This window comes from Panthera uncia, chromosome B4, assembly GCF_023721935.1.
Source record: "Panthera uncia isolate 11264 chromosome B4, Puncia_PCG_1.0, whole genome shotgun sequence".
Taxonomy (NCBI): Eukaryota; Metazoa; Chordata; class Mammalia; order Carnivora; family Felidae; genus Panthera; species Panthera uncia.
This window is the reverse complement of record NC_064809.1, coordinates 126,958,873-126,982,151: the sequence shown is the minus strand read 5'-3', so window position 1 is coordinate 126,982,151 and position 23,279 is coordinate 126,958,873. Positions and strand designations below refer to the sequence as shown.

General features: G+C 53.4%; 2 protein-coding genes and 1 long non-coding RNA gene across 3 annotated transcripts in view; 2 read left to right on the top strand and 1 right to left on the bottom strand.

Annotated features, from left to right (window-relative positions):
* MYH9 (myosin heavy chain 9) overlaps window positions 1–1,416 on the top strand; it is a 92,518-nt gene extending 91,102 nt beyond the window's left edge. The window contains exon 41 of the mRNA XM_049626262.1: window positions 60–1,416. Coding sequence (XP_049482219.1) covers window positions 60–177 — 118 coding nt within the window. The 3' untranslated portion in view covers window positions 178–1,416. The remainder of the gene's footprint in view (window positions 1–59) is intronic.
* Window positions 1,186–5,398, bottom strand: LOC125919546 (uncharacterized). Its single transcript, XR_007456826.1, has 2 exons — window positions 1,835–5,398; window positions 1,186–1,804 (listed from the first exon to the last, which is right to left on the bottom strand). It is a non-coding gene; the product is annotated as an uncharacterized LOC125919546 (long non-coding RNA).
* Window positions 5,399–10,058: 4,660 nt separating this feature from the next.
* Window positions 10,059–23,009, top strand: LOC125919543 (apolipoprotein L2-like). Its single transcript, XM_049626261.1, has 5 exons — window positions 10,059–10,406; window positions 16,926–16,968; window positions 17,152–17,258; window positions 18,182–18,302; window positions 21,870–23,009. The coding sequence occupies exons 4-5, from the start codon at window positions 18,190–18,192 to the stop codon at window positions 22,726–22,728; spliced, it is 972 nt and encodes a 323-aa protein (XP_049482218.1). The 5' UTR covers window positions 10,059–10,406; window positions 16,926–16,968; window positions 17,152–17,258; window positions 18,182–18,189; the 3' UTR covers window positions 22,729–23,009.
* The last annotated feature ends 270 nt before the right edge of the window (window positions 23,010–23,279 follow it).

The following is a 23,279-nucleotide window of genomic DNA, read 5'->3' as shown; positions in this document are numbered from 1 at the left end:
GTGTGAGCTGAACTCAGTCACCCTGGCCGGCCCTGCTGACCCTGTGCCTCTGCCCCCAGGCGAGGAGACCTGCCGTTTGTCGTGCCCCGCCGGATGGCCCGGAAAGGTGCTGGTGACTGCTCGGACGAGGAGGTGGACGGCAAAGCCGACGGGGCCGAGGCCAAAGCTGCCGAGTAACCTTTCCTCCTGCTGCCCGAGACGGACGGACCGGCCGACAGACGACTCCGCCTCCCCTTCCTAGCCCCCGCAGCACCCCCTCCGCCTTCTTGGGACTGCTGTGATCGTGACCTCCCCACCCCATCCCACCAGGCCAGGGGACCTCAGGCCTGCACCCCACCCCCTGCCCACCCCCCAGGCCTTTTTGAGGGCGTTTGGCTTCCTCTGCTGCAGCCGCCTCCTGCTCCCCTCCCGCCCCCCAGAATCTGATACCAAAGAGTCAGAGTCTTGGGCCCCTGGCCTGGGAACAGAGCAACCAGCAGGATCTTTGGCCCTCTCTTGCCAAAAAGCACAAGATGGTGAGGCAAGGCGGGCAGGCCACCGGGGACGGGCAAGAGTTTTCTACGAATCTATTTTTCTCCAGACTAAGAAGTTTTGATAGCTCGACACCCCAGCAGAGTTGTCACCTTCCCCCTCCTCCGCCACCAGCTCCCCCTCCTTCTTTGCTGTTGGCAATCACACACGGTGACCTCACACCCTCCGCCCCGTCGGCCCCCCACTCCCGTGGGCCCTGGGCGATCGGGTAGGAGCAGGCCCAGGGATGCCACCTCTGTGCAGGGCACAGAATGCGGGGGGGTGGGGGGGTGGGGAAGGAGGGTCGTTCCTCCCCACCCCCTCTGGGCAGCGCCACTGTCCTCTTCCTGATTCTACAGCGTCTCAAGTGCAATGACGGCCCCCCTCCCTCCTTTGCCGAGGGCAGCCTGCCCCCTGCCACAGCGAGGCTGTGGGGCCAAGCAGACCGGGCCCAGGGGCCAAGCTGGAAAGGCCCACAGTGGCTTCTCCCGACATTCTTGGGGACCAAATATATTTAATGGTTAAGGGACTTGTCCCAAGTCTGACAGCCAGAGCATTCATTGCAAAGGGCCAGTGGCCCTCCCGTGATCTCATACCTACTCTAGGACTGGGGCCCGAGGGTAGATTATCTGCAGCATTGACTGAGTACGGTTTGAATCTCTGCCATCTGCACAGATGTTTTTGAAAGGAAAAAAAAAAAAAGTTTTCTTTTTTTTTCCCCTTCTTATAATAAATGATACAATTCCAAGTCTTTATCACTGCCTCTCCTTTGGAACCACGTTTAGAAGAGAATAGTTTGTCCTGCGCTGGTCTACACTGGCTGCTGAATTAATTCACCTGTGTTCCTGTTTTGTATATGCTGCATTTAGACTTACTTATGGCAAAGAAGGCATTTTTTTTTTTTTTAAAGGAAACAAACTCAACAAATCATGAAGATACACGAAAGCTACATATGCCTAAAAAGCTCTGAATTCAGGTCCCAGTTGCTGTCACAAAGGAGTGAACGGAGCTCCCAGCCCCACCCTTTTTTTATATAATAAAAGTGCCTTAGCATGCGTTACGGCTGTCACCACTACAGTTAGCTGGTTTACAGATGTTTTCCACTGAGCGTCACAATAAAGAGTACCACGTGCTACGAGCCATGTGTCTGCCGGTGTCTGTCTTGCCAGAGCGGGTGGCCTGGAAGGGACTGTGCTTTGCTTCCGCGGCGGGCACCTACTTTGCGCATCTTCTAGAAGCTTCCAGTAGCTCAGCATGGCGGAGGTTGGGCCAGTGGCCAGGGTCTCCTAGAAACCTCAGTCCGCCAAGAGGGACTCCTAGAAACCTCAGTCCGCTTCCGTTATTGAGGACCGACTGTGTGCTTGACTGGGGACAGGGACACAGACCGGGATGCTAAGTTCCAGGAGCTTCTGGAGTCATCAGACGAAGCAAAACCTGCCCTGTAGGGGTTCATCCCAAGTTGTGTATAAGCAGGACCCGGGGAGGCGGTGACTGGGCCTGTGTGTGTCAGCGCGGGAGACTCCACGGGACTGCTGGGGACCACTGAAGCTCTCATCTGCTCATTGGTTCATTCATTCTTTTAACATAAGCTGAGCACAACCCCGGCCCCCTGCTGGGCACCTGGAGGGCAGTGAGAACAAGAGGGAGGGAGGGGGAGAAGGCCTTCCTTAGAGAAGGGCCATGGCACCCACCCCCTTGGTCAGCGTGTGGACCCAAGTGGCTGCCCCGCCCGCCAGCGTCCCGGGACCTCTGTTTGGCCACCTCGGTTGCTAAGGAAGGCTGTGAGCTTCCAGCGAGGACACTCGTGGGCCTGCCATATGACAGAGCTGGGGGGGGGGGGGGCGCCACCCAAGGGCTGGGGGTGCTTTTCCTCCTTTTAGCTCTGCCCTTTCCTGGGGGCTCCAGGGGAGAGCTTGCCTCTCTGGCTCCAGGCGTCCCTCCAATCTCTGCCTCTGCCTGGGCCCTCCCCCCAGCTCCCTGTCGTCTCTCTTCCGTGTCTCTTGTAAGGACACTAGCCATTGGATTTAGGGCCCACCCGGACAGCCTGCGACGATCTCAAGATCTTTAACTTAGAGGATTTGCAGAGACCTAAGGTCTTTCCACGTAAAGTCACGGTTAGGGGTTGCAGAGATTAGATCATGGACACATCTTTTGAGGGGACCCCCCCCCTCAACCCCCTGCAGCTACTCGGCAAATACCGGTTCTCCCCTCTGAGATCCGTGACTTGGCTGCACTTTGCGTAGGGGTAGTGCTGGACCGGGTCCCCACCTCTGCCCACAAGGGCTGGGCAGTCCTGGGGTTGCCTGACCCGCCCACCAGGCAGAGGGGGAAGGAGGTTCACAGAGTGCACTTTGGAAAAGGACAAGGAGGGAGTAAAGAGAGAAAGCCAGAGGGGCAGAGGCGAGGGAGCCGTGCCCAGGACTCTCCCTGCAGAAGAGCAAAGCGATGTGGAAGGGCCACTGGCTCCTGGAGGTGAGACCTCCACACGTGGGGGTTCCGCGGGGGATCCCGGCACAGCGGAAGGAGGTTGGGAGGGGCCTCCGGGGTCCTGTCCCTCTTTTAGAGACCGATTATTCAGCCACAGAAAGGAAAGAGCTATTTATATAGGCAGCAACCCGGATGGAGCTCCAGGGCATCACTCTGAGTGAATTGTTTGAAAGCCAGCCTTGAAGGGTTACGTGCTGTACGAATCCGCTTGTGAAATATTCTCATAAGGCCCAAATTATGGAGGTGGGCAGCAGATCGGCGGTCACCAGGAGTTAGGGACGTCCTGAGAAGGTGTCACCCTCGAGGGTCGGTCCTGTGGAGCGCCCCAGCAGCAACAGAAGGGTCTCGAGTGTTGCGATGGTCGCCTGAACTGGACCGGTGGTAACACGTCGCAGGACCATCTTTATGTCTAAAACGAGCGTGTGCGGGAACGAGTGAAATTTGAGCGAGGTCTGCCAGCTAGTTCGCGGTGCTAGGGTCCGTTTGCTGGCCTTGGCAATGACTGCGGTTACGTGAGCTGTCCCCATCGGGGAAAGTTGGGTGTAAGGGACACGGGGCCGTACTTTTTTGTCTTGTGAGTCTGTGGTTGTTTTCCTTTTGAAGTCTGTGACTAGGGGCGCCTGGGTGGCTCAGTCGGTTAAGCGTCCGACTTCGGCTCAGGTCACGATCTCGCGGCTCATGGGTTCGAGCCCCGCGTCGGGCTCTGGGCTGACGGCTCAGAGCCTGGAGCCTGCTTCGGGTTCTGTGCCTCCCTCTCTCTCTGCCCCTCCTCCACCTGCGCTCTGTCGCTCTCTCTCAAAAATAAACATTACATAAAGAAAATATCAGTTCTTATTAACTGAGCACCTACTGTGTGCTGAGCGCCATCCCTATTTTGCCTCTCGTCGTCCCCTCAGCACCCCTGTCAGGTATGTACTCTTCCCCAAAGCGAGGAAACTGAGTCACAGCGAAAATCGGGGAGGCAAACTCAGCAAGTGGCAGCCGCCGTGCGTCATCGGGGGCTCAGACTGCCGGGCTTGCCCCCCCTCCCCCACCAGCTGAGCTCTGAGATCGGTACGTGAAGTTTCGTGGACTTATCTCGAGCCAACAGGGAGAGTTTAGGGCCGGAAAGTACATTTCTGGAATACTTGAGGGTTTTAAGGATTTCTCTCCCTCTGGGCTGCCAGCCTTAAAAATCCAATAGCTCTGTCACCCGCGAAATGACTTCCTTCGGGAACAGCAGAGGAATCGCCCTTCGGGACAGACCATGGCGAGCCACACGCGAGTCTGGAGAGACAAAGGGAAGGCGCCTTTTCCTACCCGTCGGGAGGACACTGGGGAGGGTTGCTCTGAATGCGAGTTCAGCGGGGAAGAAGAAGAGTTCAAGGGTGTGGCGGCTTCTCGTTGGCCGGGTGTGTCCGGGCAGGGAGGGAGCCTCCTCCCGTTTCTTAAAAGCAGAGGATGAAATTCCTACCTGGAGAGTGTCCTCCCTCGTCCGGATAATGCTGATCTTTCTTCTTCCTGCTGGTGCCACAGGCTGCGTGGAGAGGGAGCCGCAGAGAGCGCCCCCTGCAGGGCCCGCCCCCCTTTTCTCCCGGGAAAGCCCAGGAGCCAGAAAAGAAAACAAGAAACCAGAGCAGGGAGGCCGCCCGCCTCCCCACTTCTTGAGCAAATCATCTCGCCCATCTGAACCATAGTTTTCTGTGAGGCAAGAAGAAAGGTTTTCATCGCAGGGCTCTTGTAGCGAATACCGTCCTGGGTGCAGATGCCTTGCCAAGCTTATAAAGGGATCAGGTGCCCATGCATTACTCTCTTCCACGAAGGCGGGGCTTTTAAGGATTCATTCCTTTCGCTGGTTTGTTTTTTGTTTCATTTTACATGTAGTCAAGTCTGGTTAATATACAGTGTTATATTCGTTCCAGGTGTCTGATGTGATTCGACAATTCACTGCATTTCTCAGGACTCATCACGGTAACTATACTCTTATTTCTTGCTTTAGAAAAAAAATTTTTTTTACATTTATTTATTTTTGAGAGACAGAGAGAGATCGAGCACAAGTGCAGGAGGGGCAGAGAGAGAGAAGGAGACACAGAATCCCAAGCAGGCTCCAGGCTCTGAGCTGTCAGCACAGAGCCCAACGCAGGGCTCGAACTCATGAACCGTGAGATTGTGACCTGAGCTGAAGTCGGACGCTTAACCGACTGAGCCACTCAGGAGCCCCATATGTTTTGCTTTTTTTAAGTTTATGTATTTATTTTGAGAGAGAGAGAGAGCGCGTGCGTGCCCGTGCAGGGGAGGGGCAAAGGGAGAAGGAGAGAGAGAGAGAGAGAATATCCCAAGCAGGCTCAGCACTGTCAACACAGAACCCGATGCAGGGCTCGAACTCCTAAACCATGAGATCATCACCTGAGCCAAAACCAAGAATCAGATTCCCAACCCACTGAACCACCCAGGTGCCCCTGTCCTTTTTTTTTTTTTTTTTTAATTGATTAATTAAAAATTTTAATTCCTGGGGCATCTGGGTGGCTCAGTCAGTAAGCGTCCGACTTCAGCTCAGGTCATGATCTCGCAGTTCGTGAGTTCGAGCCCCGCGTCGGGCTCTGTGCTGACAGCTCGGAGCCTGGAGCCTGCTTCGGATTCTGTGTCTCCCCCTCTCTCTGCCCCTCCCCTGCTCATGCTCTGTCTCTATCTGCATAAACACAGCTAGATAAGGACCTGTCTCCCTCACCAGAGGCTTCTTTGTCTTAGAAATCTTAGGTGGCCCCTCGGGTGTCTCCCTCTCTCTCTGCCCCTGCCCTGCTCACACTCTGTCTCTATATTTCAAGAAGTGAGTAAATATTAAAAAATATATATATTCAAAAGAAAGAAATCTTAGTTGAATTCGATAACTGACCATTTAGGTCGCTTGTTTTGTTTTGTTTTGTTTCTCCCAAGCTTTCTATTCACCAATAAAGAGTTAGCCCACAGGCACCTGGGTGGCTCAGTCGGTTGAGTGTTCGACTCTTGATTTCGGCTCAGGTTATGATCTCAGGGTCGTGGGACTGAGCCGCACATTGGCTCTGTGCTGACAGCGTGGAGCCTGCTTGGGATTCTCTCTCTCTGCCCCCCTCTCTCTGCTCTCCTTCCCCACTCGCCCCACGCATGCAGGCGCATGCTCTCGAAATAAACATTAAAAGAAAAGAGCAAGCCCTCAAAACCCTAGGCCCCCACCCTCAGCCCCAGTAAAAGCAGAAGCCCAGGCCCTTGTACACGCGCTTTCTCTACCCGTGAACTTGCTGCGTGATCCCAAATGTGCTGATCAAGTTCCTGGTCCGGTAAGTAATAAACCCGTATTTTTTTTTCAGTTTCTTGCTGGTCGTTGCTGCGGGCCACCTTGCAGTCCTAATGAGAACCAAAAGGCCGTCCCGACCACAGCATTGGTTATCAGGCCGAGACCAGACACAAAACACCCATCGGTCCACACAGCTCTTTTCATCCTGTAGAACCGAAACATTGCCCCCTCAGACGCCCGCTCCCCACAACCCCCTCCATAGCCCCTGGCCCCCACCCGCCGCCCGCCCACCGTCTACTTTTTGTCTTTATGAATGTGACCAAGTTCCGCATGTAAGCGCAATCGTGCAGTATCTTTCTCTTTCGTGACTGGCCTATTCCCGGAGCATAATGCCCTCAAGGTTCAATCCATGTTGCAGCAGGTGTCCGGCTTTCCTTGCTTTTTAAGGCTGAATAATATCCCACCGTGTGGGTGGACCGTGTTTTTCTCACCCGTCCATCCTTGGATATTCCGCTATTTGGATATTGTAATGCTGCTCTGAACACGGGAATACAAATAGCTCTTGGAGACTTCTCTTTCTGTTATTTTGTGTGTATACCCCCAAGCAGAAGTGCGGGGTCGTGTGGTAATTTTTTTTGCCAGATGGTCACCTATATGTAAATTTTTGAGGAACCGCCATACTGTTTTCCACAGCAGGGAGGAAGCATAAGGCAGGCTGAGTACAAGCCAGCACCCACCCCCGCCCCCAGATGGGATCTGTGTGATATTCCTCGGACACTCCTGGCTACCCAAGAACAAAGGAAAGGGGTTTAAGTGCTTGCCATGTGGGAAACTAAGGCAAGTGAAAAATTAACTTCCCTACTGCCTACAGCCCCTTGCCAAGTCCTGGAAACCAGCAGAGTGACCTCCCTCTAGGAGCTCAGCTCCCTTGATGATGACACTTTGCTGGGGGCAAAAGAGAACCTTGGCTTAACATTGTCCCAGCCTCAAGGGTCCTGTAAGTCTACTTCTTTATGTCAACTGCCCCAGGATATATGCTGGCAATCACGCTCCAAGCTTATGCCCCCCCATATGCATCTGAGGGGGGTCTCATGACTGAGGTTTTATTAAATGGTGATAAATGGTGTTTCCCTAGCAACAGCTAGCCCCTCAAGGTCCTGGAAACCTGGCTTCCAAAATTCCTTAGAAACATACTCTATCCCTGTCCCCCTCCCAACCTGAGGGTATATAATGAGTTACCCTTCACAACCCCGGTGCAGCTCTTTCTGCCCAAGGGTCCTGCCCCCATGCTTTAATAAAGTCACCTTTTTGCAAAGACGTCTTCAAGAAGTTTTTCTTTTCCGTCTCCTGACTGCTGGGGGTAGAGGTTGGTTCTCGCCCCCCCCCCCCAACACACACACACACACACACACACACACACACACACACCTGGGAAATGTCTGGTGATGTGGCTCTCACAGCCCATCCCCACACCCACCATGGCTTACTCATCCTGTTTGGGGACCTGCTGAACTTGAAGCTGCTTCCTCTGGGCTGAAGTTTATTTGCAACACCCTGAGAACTTTCCGACTTGAAATCATTCATCTACATTGATTACGCAATTACCTGTTTTCAACTGGAATCCAAAAGCTGCTTTATTCACTCTGAGAATGCGTCCAATTCTCTTAAACCTCATACACACATTAACATTAACCACACATCTACCTGCCTTGGCTTCAACATACAATTATTAAGACAATGCTTTTGAGTTTGTCGTCTATAATTAAAAAAAAAAAATTCTTTTAGCGTTTATTTCTGAGAGAGAGAGAGAGAGAGACAGAGAGAGCAAGCGGAAGAGGGGCAGACAGAGAGGGAGACACAGCATCGGAAGCAGCCTCCAGGCTCCGAGCTGTCAGCACAGGGCCCGACGCGGGGCTCGAACCCACGAACCACGAGATCACGACCTGAGCCGAAGTCAGCCGCTTAATGGACTGAGCCACCCAGGCACCCTGAATTGTCATCTTCATACTTTGTTGTAAGCCTTCCTGAACTTGACAGTTGCTACTTGGCACCCGATTTTACCACCGATGTGAGCAAAGGCAAATAGCATTTGTCCACTGCGTGGTCCTAACGGCCTTGCAATGTGTGACCCAGACCCGTGGCCCCCCTTCCACGTCCCCCGAGTGACCGGGTGCCATCAGCATGGATGCATTCACTATGCTCTGAAATCCTAAGATGTCTGTCTCTGCCAGCCACCCTATGACTCCAGATGTCCCCATTGTCACATGCCCAGTTTACAGCTCCCCACTCCCCACCCCCCTGCCACTGTCCCTAGAGAAAGGGAGAACCAGGAAGTGGGGTCCCTGCTCTGAAACATACGAGTCAAGTGCTCGCTTCGGCAGCAGGTACACTGAAACATACAAGTCATAACGTCCAGCATGGCTGAACCGAGCCCGCCTCCCCACGGGATGGAGAGACTGCGTGGGGGTGCTAGCTGTGTGCCCGCCTGCTGACTCCCCCAGCCTCCACCAGATGATGCTGGGGGACACCTCCCTCAGCAATGTCAGGGTCCCTTTCCCACTGAGTTGGGATTGTCTTCACAGTGGGCTGAAATTGCTTGCTGACCAACGATTTTGCCCCAACCCCCCCCCCTTCGTCGCCCCCACTCTGGAACTGGAGTCATCCTGCGTGACTCTTCTTGTGATCTTGGGGGTCAAGTTGAGCCCTATTTTATAGTCGCTAGATCTCTAGGGTCCCCAAGTGGGGGGGGGGGCTCAGCGCATGTCCCTGGAGTCACAAGATGCCTAATCCTCACTTGACGTGTCTGCAACCCCAGCCTGGTTGGTGGAGTCCATCCGTGTCTGGAATCCATTCTGCGTCCCCAGTAGATAATCAGGTCGCGGGTGTATGGATAGTTCATTGAATTCTGTACCTCACAGTGGTTTTTATCTGGCCGTCAAGCGGAAGAATCAGGAGGAAGGGGAATTACAGAAAAAATGACCAAAAGATCACGAAACAAGCAGAGGTGGACAAAACATAACTCGAAGCAAGTGTCAAGGGTCGAAGTGACAAAGTGCCTTTGAGCTTGGCTCCCTCCCCCCGCCCTGCCCTGAGCTGCTGCACGAAAGCCACCCCCTCTCCCCTCAGCCGCGTTTCCTCATCTACAAACTCACACCCGTCCCGGGCCCACCGTCCAGCCCCGTGTCCATGCGTCCCCCCGGAACCACACAAGGGAGGAGGCCTAGCTTCCTGCTTTCCATTTCCATTTCTTGACACTCGCCTTCCTGGACAAGTCCTGCATTTAGAAAGAGGTCTCTGGTCAAGCAGAACTAAGCAGAGGTTAGAAAACAGCAGCCTGGCCTCAGCCCTGTCCTGCAAACAGCACCGGCCGCCAAGGACCGGCCTCCTCGGGCACTGGGGCTGTCCCTGCCATCAGCGACAGGTCTGGTGAGACCTGATTAGATCCAAAGAGGAGACACGGACACCGTGGTGGGGTGGCATGCGTGCCGCGGGTTTAGACTCCTCCCCCCCGGTGCCACGGGAGTACGGTAGGGGACAGCGGACTCTGCCTGCGTGGAGGCTGGAGGGCTTCTCAGAGGAGGTGATGCTAGATTCGGGCTTTGAAGTATAGGCCTGATTTTTCCAGGTGGTAGAAGCAGGTGATCCTGGCGAAGGATCTGCCAACCCAAGAGGCCACGCGGGGATGGCATTGAAGGAGCCGCAAAACGGCAAATATGCAGCGAGCATCCGGGTATGTCTGGCGTCGTCCTAAGTGCGGGCGATAGGAAGGTGGATAATGCCAGAAGGGAGGTGGGTGGGGAGGAGAGGAGGGGCCTGGGAACAGACCCCCGTGGGGGCGGGGGCGAGGGGTCGTTGGCTGAGGGTTCCTCGGTCCCTCAGCAGCAGGTTTTCCTTCCAGAAGCCCAAGGCAGGAAGGGCTGGGGCCAGAAGGACCTGGAACGTCAGATCTGAGGTTCCTACTTGAGGGGGTGGGACGGGCCCTGTGCTTGTGTGTGTCCATCCTGGGTACTCGGCTCTGAAGTGGAGACTTTCAGTTTCCCTTTCAGTCCCATATATATTTGGGCCCGGAGTTGTGTGTTAATTACACACACCGCAGGTGACTGGGTCCACACGGCTAAAGAAAAGCCGGATGGTGTTCAGCTCAGAAGATGATTCCTTGGTAAGTGTGGAGGGTGGGAACCCCTGCCCCTCTACTCACCCTCCAAACAGCTCTTGAAGGAAGAGGGATCCTAGCTCGGATTTCTAGCCCAAGGTCGTGCCCCAAAGAGCGGCATAGCCAGGATTTGAAGCCGGGTTTGTCTGACTTCTCCCCCTCCACCCCCGTGCCCCGAAACAGGGGGCACTGCTCATCCCAGGTTCCAGACTGCCTGCGACCTGAGCAGACCCCAGGAGGGAGGTGGATATCGGGGAGGGGGGAGGTGTGGGGAGTGGGCAGGGGTGCTCATCCCTTTGGGGAATTTGGAGGAAGCAGAGGAGGTGAAGGAGGGCAGGTGAGTGGGAGCCTCTCCCTGCGGTGACCTGACTGGCAAAGCATTTCTTCTGAGATGCAAACGATCAAGGACTCAAGGTCGTGTCACCCACAGTGTCTCTGAGCCACCTGCTCGGTGCCAGGCTCTTCGGGGAAACTGAGGGCCAGAAAGGGAGCTTCTGGCCCAGGGTGCCTGGACCGGGAGACAGAGCAGGACGTCCGGGCTTCCCCCGCTGCCCCGCACCGGGCCCTCTGTTCCGCGTGCTGTGGGGCAGTAAGAGAAGAGGCAGGCGTGGGTGCCCCTGTCAGCAAGAAGGGAGGCGGTGCCGGGGTGACAAGGGCCACATTGTGATACGGTCCCACCTTTGTACTCTTAAAACACCAAGCTGGGGACTCCTGGGGATGACTGTGGGGGCGTGAACTTACCCCTGTGTGTTCACACAGGCCGAGTCAGACCTAGTATATGGTCGTTAAAATCTCATTTCTCCCCAAACATCTGGTGTTCCCTTCCACCCTGCCCACCGGGAGCCGTGTGACCCTGGGCGAGTCCCTTCCCCTGGCGACTGTTTGTTCACATCTTTTAAAAAATTGACTTCAGTGTTTTCATGTTGATTTGGAGGATCTCTTGCGTATCATGCCTGCCCGCTCTTGTCTGTTCTCAGCATCCATCAGTCGTGTCTCCTAAGGTGTCCTGTGCAATTTTCCTTTTTTTTTTTTTTTTTTTTTTTTTTTTTACTTTGAGAAAGTCAGAGACCGTGGGGCGCTCAGGGGGGGGGCAGAGAGAGGGAGGGGGGGGGGAAAGAGAGAATTCTAAGCAGGTTCCTTGTCAGTGCAGAGCCCGATGTGGGGCTCGATCCCATGAACAGTGAGATCATGACTGAACTGAAACCAAGAGTGGGACGCTTAACAAACTGAGCCACCCAAGCGCCCCTGCAATTTTTAATTTTTAGCAGGTCAAATAGCTGTACCTTTCCCTTTATGGTCTGGGATTTCCATCTTGATTAGAAAAGTTAGCCCCAACTCAACATCATTATTGTTTTGTTTAACATTTCTTCCGGGATATTTGTAGTTTTTCTTTCTAGCTTACGTATAGGTTCTGTTGGGACTGACCGATTGATTTTTAAAGAGGTTATTTTTTTTAAGTAATCTCTATGCCCAACGTGGGGCTTGCACTCACAAGCCCGAGAGCAAGAGTCGCACGCTTGTCACTGAGCCAGCCAGGCGTCCCATTGTTGGGGTTGATTGATTGAGTTTGTACAAGCTTTTTGGTTTTTTCCTTCTCTTCCTCCTACTCCCAGATGTTACTTCTCTCCCCCTTCCCCCTCCTCTCCCTCTTCCTCTTCCTCCTCCCCCCCCTTCCTCCCACTCCTTCTCTTTCTTCAGAACGTCTTTAATGGCTGCCACTGCAATCCAAAGGAACACGGCTTTTTTTATGTGATTTCCAAGGAGCAGTAAGGAAGTGGCCTCCACCCTTCCCCCCCAATGGGCAGCAGTTAGTGAACAAAATTGGGCTAAGGCTGGAGGGAGCTGGGCCCGACATCCACACCTGGCCTGGCCACCCTGGGGGGAGGGGAGGCTTTGGAAGGCGCTTCTGGGTCTCAGGCATCGGGACACCCATGTTTTTCTGCGGTTTCCTCTTCCTCTGTCTCCTCATATAAAAATATTATGGCTGGAGTACGGAGACACGAAGAAGTGAATGGAAACTCTCAGAAATCTGAAAGGCCTGTCAAAAGCGCACTAAATCAATAGGGTAATTTGTATCAAACCTGAGGCACAGTCTTATTTGTTCTCGGCCAGAAAGAGCTTCTCCTCAAGATAGACAAGAAAAACAAGGAAAATTACTCAGCGGTGAATGAAACTGGGGTGTGCCGTGGCTCCTACACCCCAGATCTTAGCCTGGCTGTGCCCTGGAGCCCCTGGGGCAGAATAGGAAACGCGGCAGGGAACAGACAGGGCCTCTGCATGCTCAGAGTGGAGGAAACAGAAGGCTGGAGAAAATACAGAGAACCACGGAGAGGACAGAGCACGGGCAAGGAGAGCCTAGAGAGTAACGGGGCGGGGGCAGGGGAGAAGCAGGCAGAGGAGGGAGCCTTTGAGCTGGGCATCTAAGCACAGATCAACGTTTACAAGTTAAGGAGGGTGGGGAAGGGCTTTCCAGGGGGAGGGAGCAGCCTGAGCACAGGTGTGGAGGCTGAGGTTAATCAGCAGCAAGGGGCAGAACATTGGACCTGCTTGGGCAGTAGAGCAAACGACTCTTGATCTCGGGGTTGTGAGTTCAAGGTCCACGTTGGACGTGGAGTCTACGTAAAATAAAAATTTTAAAAGAGAAAGGAAAAAAAAAAAAAAAAGAAGCAAGGAAGCTCGGGGTCCGTGAGGGTGCCTGGACCAAGGCAACGAGGAAGACAGGAGGAGCAGCGACAGGGGGATGGGGTGCCAGGCTAGGGAGTTTGAACCTGGTGCTGTCTTCACCTCCCCTTTCCCTACCCGAGGAGGATATCCTGCAGCCACTTGCAGGGAGATGCTTTGGTGAGAACCTCTGCCCTACCGCATCTGGAGAGCTTAGAGCTGGTGAGGATGGGAGGGCTCCCAGTCTGGGCCACGTCGTCGCACGGGACAGGCCCCTCTCTTCTCCTCCTCCCAACAACCTGGCCGGGAACTGACCAGTCAGCAGGCTAGTGAGGACCCCCCCCCCCCCCGCCACGTACGAACCAAGCAGGAGGGAGCAACGTCCAGGATCAAAACCCAGCAGACACCCCAGACAAGGGTCAGGGCCAGGCCAAGAAGAGCACAGGATGGGAAGGATGAGCCCGAGGGTGCAGACACATCTGCAAACGTTTGGTGTCATCCAGGGTCTGGTTCTGTCTACCCACGCAGTCCTCCTGGTCTCTGGTGCTCATGCTTCATGATGTCACTTGGCGGCCTGGGTTCCCAGGGTCATGCAGCATTCAAAGCAGAAGGAGGAGAAGGTGGCCAGCTAGATCTCCTCTCCCGCCTGTCCCTTGCAGCAGGAAGGCCCCAGGCCCCCCTTAAGCCGACTTCCCCTTGTGTCTTGTTTTGGCCAAGGCCGGGCCGGACAGTCGCCCGTCGCTGCAGAGGCACCCAGAAAACACATACCTGGTGTCCAGGCCCCAACATGAGAGGCAGCAGGGTGGAGGGGGAGGCAGGTGGCCTGGGAGGAGATGGAGGTGCATGGGAACTGGCGGGCTGGAAAGCAGCAGAGGCCGCGAGCATTGCTTTGTCGTTAACATCAAGGCTGAGAGCAAAGATCAGTAGCTAGAAATGGATCAGTGTCAGCAAATGACCAGGGCAGCAGTGGTTTGGACGGAGGAAGATACCTGCTGGGAGCCGGCCGCACCCTTGCTGGGCCTGCCTTGATCCCCTGACAGCTGCCTGTGTGCGTTCTTTCCTCCTCGGTAGAACCCATGATACCCACCGTGTAGGTCCACACCCTTACCTTCCGTGCCCTTCAGCCTGAAGCCGCCAGGCACACTCCTGTGGTTGAGGAAGAGGGCGTTAGAACTGATTCTAGGATCTGGGCTTTGAGGGAGGCTCTTAAGGAAACAGGGCCGCTCTAGATGGGGTGCTGTGCTGCCGAAAGGGGGGTCATTTCTATCAGTGGGTGTCTCAGTAATCTTATCTAGCCCAGGAGAGGACAGAGGGCGATGCCTGGCTCAGTCGATTAAGCTTAAGCGTCTCTTTTTTTTTTTTTTTTTTTTTATTTTTCGACCAAGTTAGTTAGCATCTAGTGCAACAATGATTTCAGGAGTCGATTCCTTAGGGCCCCCTTCCTCATGGAGCCCCTCCCCCCTCCCACAACCCCTCCAGGAACCCTCAGTTTGTTCTCCATATTTATGAGTCTCTTCTGTTTTGTCCCCCTCCCTGTTTTTATATTATTTTTGCTTCCCTTCCCTTATGTTCATCTGTTCTGTGTCTTGAAGTCCTCATGAGTGAAGTCATATGATATTTGTCTTTCTCTGACTAATTTCGCTTAGCATAATACCCCCCAGTTCCATCCACGTAGTTGCAAATGGCAAGATTTCATTCTTTCAGATTGCCAAGTAATACCCCATTGTCTATATATGCCACATCTTCTTTATCCATTCATCCATCGATGGACATTTGGGCTCTTTCCAGACTTTGGCTATTGTCGATAGTGCTGCTATAAACATGGGGGTGCATGTGTCCCTTCGGAACAGCACACCTGTATCCCGTGGATAAATGCCTAGTAGTGCGATTGCTGGGTCGTAGGGTAGTTCTATTTTTAGTTTTTTGATGAACCTCCATACTGTTTTCCAGAGTGGCTGCACCAACTTGCACTCCTACCAACAGGGCAAAAGAGATCCTCTTTGCATCCTCGCCAACATCTGTTGTTGCCTGAGTTGTTGACTTTTAGCCATTCTGACAGGTGTGAGGTGGTATCTCATTGTGGTTGTGATTTGTATTTCCCTGATGAGGAGTGACGTTGAGCATTTTTTCCTGTGTCGGTTGGCCATCAGGATGTCTTCTTTGGAGAAGTGTCTATTAATGTCTTTTGCCCATTTCTTCACTGGATTATTTGTTTTTTTGCGTGTTGAGTTTGATAAGTTCTTTACAGATTTTGGATACTCACCCTTTATCTGATATGTCGTTTGCAAATATCTTCTCCCATTCCATCGGTTGCCTTTTAGTTAAGCATCTGACTCTTGATTTCAGCTCAGGCCATGATGAATCTCATGGTTTATGAGACCCAGTCCCATGTTGGACTCTATGCTGAAACAAAAATGCATAAAAAAAAAAAAAGGGAGAGAACAGAACAAAGACACAACTTGCTAAAGAAGTAACAGTCATTCTTTTTAGCCAAGGGAGGGAATATTACCTGGAGGGAGTGCCAGGCTAACCAGCCAATGTCAGGGCCTCTTGTGGTTTTCTTTCTCAGTCCCTTATCACAATCATATAATAAATAGAAGGGGGAAAATGCTCATAGGTATATATGCATTTTTTAAGTTTATTTATTTTGAGAGAGAAAGCTCTAATGGCAGAGGGGCAGAGAGGAGGGATCAAGAGAGAGAATCCTAAGTGGGCTCCACACTGTCAGTGCAGAGCCTGACGCGGGGCTCGAACTCATGAACCATGATCATGACCTGAGCCGAGATCAAGAGTCAGATGCTTAACTGACTGAGCCATGCAGGTGCCTCCTGGCCTTTCCTTCCTGAGCCAAAGTCAGCTGCTCAACCAGCTGACTGAGCCACCCAGGGGCTCCCAAAATGCCCATATATATTAAGACTCCCTTTCTTATTAAGATTAATTATAACTACCTTTTTTCACCTTTATAGCTACCTTTTTTTTGTATATTTTGTCTCATTTGCCCTCATTTGAATATTATTAGGAACTCATGGCTTTTCACTGACTCAGCCTGGCCCAATTAAACATGATCATAATGATCATTATCTATTATTATTATTATTATTATTAGATGTAATTTGTTGGGACTTCCCCATGGGTGCCCTGTTGAGCACGGCTCTGAACCTCCCTGAAAGCATCCTTGCCCCCTGGAGTGTGGACATTGCAGACCCGTGGAATCCAGGAATTCAGTTTTCCCCCAAGGAGTCTTACTACCTTTGAGTAAGAAACACCCATGGGTGCCTATGTGAGTGGGTGACATATTGCTAGGAAATATATCTGTTGAAGGTTAGAGTTCACTCTATTCTAGTTTAACTCATGTTATCATCCCACTTTTTTTTTTTAACGTTTTATTTATTTTTGAAAGAGAGAGAGATAAAGAGAGAGCACATGCATGTGAGCGGGGGAGGGGCAGAGAGAGAGGGAGACACAGAATCTGAAGCAAGGCTCCAGGCTCAGAGCCGTCAGCACAGAGCCCGATGCGGGGCTTGAACCCACAGACCGCGAGATCATGACCTGAGCCGAAGTCGGACGCTCAACCGACTGAGCCACCCAGGAGCCCCAAACCTTCAAATAAGATGGCAACCCCAAGAGCACCCACCTCATGGAGTGTGTGTGACTAATCAGTGAGGGAACCATAAGGAGCCCTGCCCCTCCTAGATACTTGATCCACATTAGCTATCGTCAGTTAATAAACACAGATGTGCCTGACCTCGAGTAACTTCTAGAACATTCCATCCCATCTTTTCTTCTGTGTTTGGTTTTATTGCCTCTATAGCTTCTCAGATGGCAGTCTCCCTTTCTGATTGTCTTCTCCTTGTGCCCCAACAGGACAGCAGGACTGTGACCTGGCTTGGGAACAAGCTGGAGTGAGGTGAGTAACCTTCCTTAAATAGCAGCCAGTAGAGGCCAGGAGACAGACAGACATATCAGGTTAAGTCCATTTTGGCATTTGTGACCTTCCCAGAGGGAACCACCGGGGACCTGGCCCCTTGCTGCTCCCTGTGGTCACCGCTGGCTCACACTTGACCACACAATTTGTTCTCTCTTTCTCAAGGGTGAAGCGACCCCTCCTTCCGACCGGGACGCAGACGCAAGCTGGGGGGAAAAGTCTGAGATCCCACTGCTGGCACCATACCCAAGAAGCCCGTGGGCTCTGCCCAGGTAGTCACCTTCCAGATGATTCCCGGAATTGGGGGAGTGCCTCCAGCTGAGTTAACCCACAGCGGAATCAGTCCCTTGAAGGGGACTGATGAGTGTCCTGGGCCCTTCAAGAGGGACCAAGGGGGAGCCCCCACCCTTGGTCCGGGAGTCCATAGGGGCCCCTCCCTCCTGTCCTCTTCTCAGAGTCATGGCAAAGGTGCTCACTTCCTCCCTCCCCCTGCCGCCCATCCAATGACCCAGAAGTGAGGCCGGGACAGCCCACAGGAGGTGGGGGACAGCAGGGGGGAAGGAGAGAAGGAAGGAGTCCTGAACTAGTCACCTTGGAGGCTTCTCCTGCCCTCTTGACCTGTCCAGCCCGGCTGGGGACGACTGTGGGGCTTCACCAAGCCATTCCCTCCAGCTCTCGCCCTGCGGCCGGCCTGACTGCTGGTCCGCGAGGGACGGTGGGCCACTGAACTGGACCCCAGGGTGGCCTTGGCCACCTCCCACCTGTGTGACCCTTGCCTAACCTCACCTGTAAAATGAGAATATTCCCTTCTGTTGTTGTAACGATCAAATATAATGTGTGTATGTGGTCTGGGCCGGGACCTGCCACACGGTATGCTGGCCCTGAGTCTCGTTGCTGTCCCCTCTACACGGACCCTGTCAGCTCCAGGTGGAAACCTCCTCTCCCCCAGCACCCCCGGCTGCCACCTGCCCGTGTCTCAGGAATAAGCCCCTGACATATCAGATGTGAAAGCTGAGGCGAGGCCTGAGGGTATTCACCTCAATACCCCTGCCTAGGCCGGGGCTCGCAGTGAATACACAGATTTAGTGTTGTGGGTTCCCTCCAGCTAAGCCCCGGTTTCCTCTCTCCCTTAGCGAAGCAGGAAGAAGAAAAAACAAAACAACTCTTCACTTTTTTCTTTTTTTTCCCCATCCAGAGAGCGATATGGAGGATATCATTGAGTATTTCCAGGACTCCGTGAGCTGGGATGACCTACATCTCCTGCTGACTGACCATGAAGCCTGGGAGAGCTTCATGGCTGAGGCCAACTTGTCCAGGTAACCCCCCGGGGATGCCCCAAGGTGGTCCCCAGATCTCCACGTGGCAGTATCCTCGGGCTGGGGTTGAGTGTGCTCCTTCTCAACAATCCGTGAGGAATATGTCTCCCATGGCATTCGCTGGCAGGGAATGGCCTCGGGTTGAGAAGAGATGAGACCTGCAGAGGGCAAGTTAGGTGACCTTGGGCCTGAACCTAAAGCAGACCTATCTCTGCCTTGGTTTCTTCATCTTTTCAATTTTATCGGGGAGAAACCAAGATAATGTACGTAAAGGGCTTGGCATCGTCACCGACACATAGTAGGTGCTCAATCAATGTTAACTTTTTATTTTTTTTAAGCTTGTTTATTTTGAGAGAGAGACAGAGACAGCACAACTGGGGAAGGGGCAGAGAAAAAGAGGGAGAGAGAGGGAGAGAGAGAGGGAGAATCCCAAGCAGGCTCCACATTGTCAGCCCAGAGCCCGACTCAGGGCTCGAACTCATGAACCATGAAATCATGACCTGAGCCGAAATCAAGAGTTGGACACTCAACCGACCGAGCCACCCAAGGGCCTCAATGTTAACTTTTTAGAAGATTGCCACGAAGAGACAGGGGCCAAGGGTCTTCTTCCTGGAGATGAGGGACCAGTCCGAAGAACGCTGACGTAGCAGTCTGTGCCCCTGGGCATTTGGACTAAAGCCTTCCCTCCCCATCTAAGGAGTTGTATGAATACTGCAGGATCCTGCTGGCCCACGAGGTGGAAAGACTGGAGTGGAGTTGGACCAAGCTGTGTTGGATCCAGACTCTATCTCTGTCCAGCCCTGTGTTTCTGGGTGTGTAGTCTATTAGTCATTTGTTCAATGTAAACAGTAACTCAACCTGATAAGATTATGGCGAAGGCCTTAGCATGAACTGCAAGGTCAAAGGTGGGGGCCCAAGGGCAATCGTCTTGTCCAAAGGCCGGGATGGACAAGAGGATGTCTAGGTTGGAGGACTAGGTAAACTTGGGCAGCAAGGCTAGGACTGAGTGAAGCTCTCGGCACAAAACTCGAGGTCCTGGGAGAGGGAGAGGGGACATTTGTTCCCTTCCTTCTTTAATCTCCTCACCACTAGGCATGCAGGGCCATGGCGGGGAGGGGTGTTGTCTCCTCCATACTTTGCCTGGGAGCTGGGGGGGTCTTGACCACCATTTGGAAGCCTCTCCTCTTCTTACAAATTTTTTTTAATGTTTACTTTTGAGAGACAGAGTGACAGCATGAGCAGGGGAGGGGCAGAGAGAGAGGGGGACACAGAATCCGAAGCAAGCTCCAGGCTCCAAGCTGTCGGCACAGAGCCCGACGTGGGGCTCGAACTCACGAACCGCGAGATCATGACCTGAGCCGAAGTCGGATGCCTGCCCGACTCAGCCACCCAGGTGCCCCTATCCTCTTCTACGTAGAGCAGCCCCAGACCAGTGGGAGCCAATGTGACTCTGTGACAACTAGTGGCATCACAGGGGGCAGCTGCTAATTCTGTACTCAATTCTGGGGAGACGCACAAGTCCCCACCAGAGGGGAAAGTACTTCTTCCACCAGCTTGTCCAAATGCGGTCTTTTCAGGCTTAGGGTTTCACACAGATGGCTCTCCAAGTCTCTCGTATCTTTAAGCAATTTCATAAAAGTTGCACATAGCGTTGGTGTGCATGCCGACGAAGCTGTCACCAGCTAAGGTGTGAGGCTGATGACACCTGAGAGGTTGGGGGTGCTGGGTGGTGGGTCGGGAGTCAACGACGTGAACTGGAAGAGTCTGGGGGGGAACCAGGGTAACGGACGTCCTGCTTCTCAGTCAGTTGGGGCAGTCACTGGGCCGTGGTCCTCAAACCGCCGTGAGGTTGGATGATTCCCTGAAAGTGTTCACAGAGCGCACTGAGAGCTGTCACACTCAGTCACGCTGTCTTCCAGGCAAGGATGCAGATGGCCACGGGGAGAGACGCATGGGGAAGGGTCTGGGAGGGTTTCAGATGCGAAGCTTCCGTTGTCCTCCTCCGGACGCGTGACCGTCCTGAGTTCAATCTGTGACAGTGCAAATGGAGCATGGCCCACCAGGGAAGCTCACACTGTGAGACAAAACACTTTGACGTTGATTAAAAAGACGACTTAATTCAGGGCTGTGGCCATAGAAGGGAGATCAGGCTCTGCTCCGGATACAGAGCTGGGGATTTATAGCCGAGGAGTGGGGCGGGGGTGGCGGATGAGAAATCACTAAGAGAAGAAGGTGGACGACACTTGCTAAACTGACCCAGCAGGGTTCTTGCTGAAGGCAGGTCAAGAGCTTCCACATCAGGGACGCCCGGGTGGCTCAGTCGGGAAAGCGTCCGACTCTTGATTTCAGCTCAGGTCACGATCTCGCGGTTCGCGAGATCGAGCCCCGTGCTGGGCTCTGCACTGACAGCGAGGCGCCCGCTTGAGATTCTCTCTCTCTCTTCCTCTGTCTCTTGCCCTCCTCTGCTTGTGCTCTCTCTCACACTCAAAGTAAATAAATAAACTTAAAAGAAAAAAGAGCTTCCACATCAAAGGTGGGATTCGATCAGATATCAAAGGTGATCCGTTATCAAGAGTGGGAAGATTCTCATTAAACTGACCTAACAGGGTTCTTGCGAAGCCCGGGCACTATAGGCTGTCACGGACAGGACATAGAAGGCCAAGGTCGACAGGCTACACAGGCACTGCACCTAGTCAAAAAGAGGGCCTAGAAGATCAAGGAGAGAGTCTTTTAGAGTTTTATGGGGGCCCAATGACATTCGCTGCATGGCTGACCTGTCTGTCATCTCCAGCCCCTCCTTGAGGTCACACCCATGCCTTTAGTTTCTAGTGCCTCCGTAGGTCAGAACCCATAGCACATGACCCAAAGCCCCCATCGTACGTCGCGATGTCAGGCCAAAGGCCCAGGCAAAGGAAGACAGTCCTATCCTTCTAGGACCCTTACCATTCCAGGCAGGGGCCTAGAGGTCACTTCCCAGTAGCCAAGGGCAGAGGGCAGACCTCTCTGTGGGTAAGGTTCATCCTTCCGTACACACTAAGCTTCTCTGAACGAAGGTTTTTCTGCTCCAATGCCACTTCCCTTTGTTCATCTACAAACACTGTGGCGCTGAGAGTGTTGACCTGCCCTTGAGCGAGAAGCCATCTTTCCTGAATACCTACCAGTTGGGGCGCCCGGGCGGCTCCGTCGGTTGAGCGTCTGACTCTTGATTTGGGCTCAGGTCGTGATCTCAACGGCCCAGACCCTCCTTGGGATTCTTTCTTTCCCTCTCTCTCTGCTCCTCCTTCCCCCCACCCACCCCTCAAAGTAAATAAATAAATACCCTTAAAAACACGCCTCCCACTTAGAGCATCTGAAGAGGAGCACGTATTCATTCCCTGGCTGAGTATGTGTTACGGAGCACGAGCAAGGTACAGAACGTGTGTCACATGGCAAGAAACATTCTTCGCATCTGTCAAACTCTTGTCCATTTGATTTGTAGTGCACGTTCTGCGGTCGATGCGGGAAAGATCGAATCAAGCCCACTTGACAGCTAAGCTTTTCCTAATCGCTTGACCTTCACCTTTCCAGGGAGGAGGCAGATGTGCTATACGCAGGTCTGTGTGAGCTGGAGGCAGACCTGTGCATGGAGGGCAGAGAGAGGATCCAAAGAGACCACCTGGAGGAGAGGTTTTTGAACGAGTATCCCCGGTTGAAACGGGAGCTTAAGGGGCAAATACAAAAGCTCCACAAGCTGGCGGACAAGGTTGACAAGGTACACAGGGGCTGCACCATCTCCAACATCGTGGCCAGATCCACCAGCGTGGTGTCTGGGGTCCTGACCATCCTGGGCCTGGGTCTGGCACCTGTGACATCAGGGATCAGTCTGTCACTCTTTGCAACGGGGGTGGCGCTGGGAACAGCATCTGCTGTGACCACTGTGTCCAGCGGCATTGTGGAGCACTCGAGCACGTTGTCCGCGGAAGCCAAAGCCCGTCGCCTGGCATCAGCTGGCGATAACAGAGGGGAGACCATTGCAAAGGCTCGGTGTCAGAACACACCCCGAATGTTTTCCGTAACAAACAGCTTCGTGCGAGTCCTGCGAAACATTGGAAAGAATGTTCGTGCCATCAGGCTGGCCAAAGCCGGTCCTCACCTAGCAGCCTGTGCCAAGAGGTTCATGACAGCTGGGAGAGTCTCAGTTCGAAGTGACAAGCGAGTGAAGAAAGTTTTTGGAGGCACTGTTCTGGCAATGATCAGAGGAGCCCGGATCATGGATGTGGCCACCGTGAGCACCTCCCTTCTGGTGGATGTGGCCAACCTTGTGGAAGAATCAAAACACCTGCATCAGGGGGCAAAGGCAGAGTCGGCTGAAAGGCTGAGACAGCAGGCCCAGTTGCTAGAGAGCAAGTTGAAGGAGCTCAACCGGATGTATGAAAGTCTAAAGTAGGGCCCGGCCCCGTGACCTCCGAGCAGGGCAGGGAGCAGGGTCATGTGCGGGACAAAGGCATGGAGGTACCTCATGAGAGGGGAAGAGGGGGCCAAATAAAGTTTTTGAGGGGCGCTTGGGTGGCTCAGTCAGTTACGCATCTGACTCTTGGTTTCAGCCCAGGTCACCATCTCACAGTCCGCGGGTTCGATCCCTGACAGTGCGTTGGGGCTCCTCAATGACAGCGGAGGCTGCTTGGGATTCTCTCTCTCTCTCCCTCTCTCTGCCCCTGCCCTGCTCACTCTCTCTCTCTCTCTCTCAAAATAAATAAATAAACTTAAAAAAAATTAAAAAAATTTTGGAATGTGGTGTAAAGGAGCTTGGCATTTCTGTAGCTGCACACGGCGGGGGAGGGGGGGAGGGATTAATGCCAATGACAGGGGCGTCAAAGAGAAGGAAGGCAGGTGGAAGCTGGAAGAAGGAGGGAGGGGGCTAGAGAGTGAGGGGGATGGACCAAAGAGGACACGGAGGACATGGCTCAAGAGAGATGTGGGGGAACAAGCCGTGGGAAG

Coding starts and splice junctions, on each gene's coding strand:
- LOC125919543 (XM_049626261.1), top strand. CDS start 18,190: ATGGAGGATATCATTGAGTATTTCCAGGACTCCGTGAGCTGGGATGAC. Junction 18,303..21,869: donor GCTGAGGCCAACTTGTCCAG/GTAACCCCCCGG, acceptor TCACCTTTCCAG/GGAGGAGGCAGATGTGCTAT.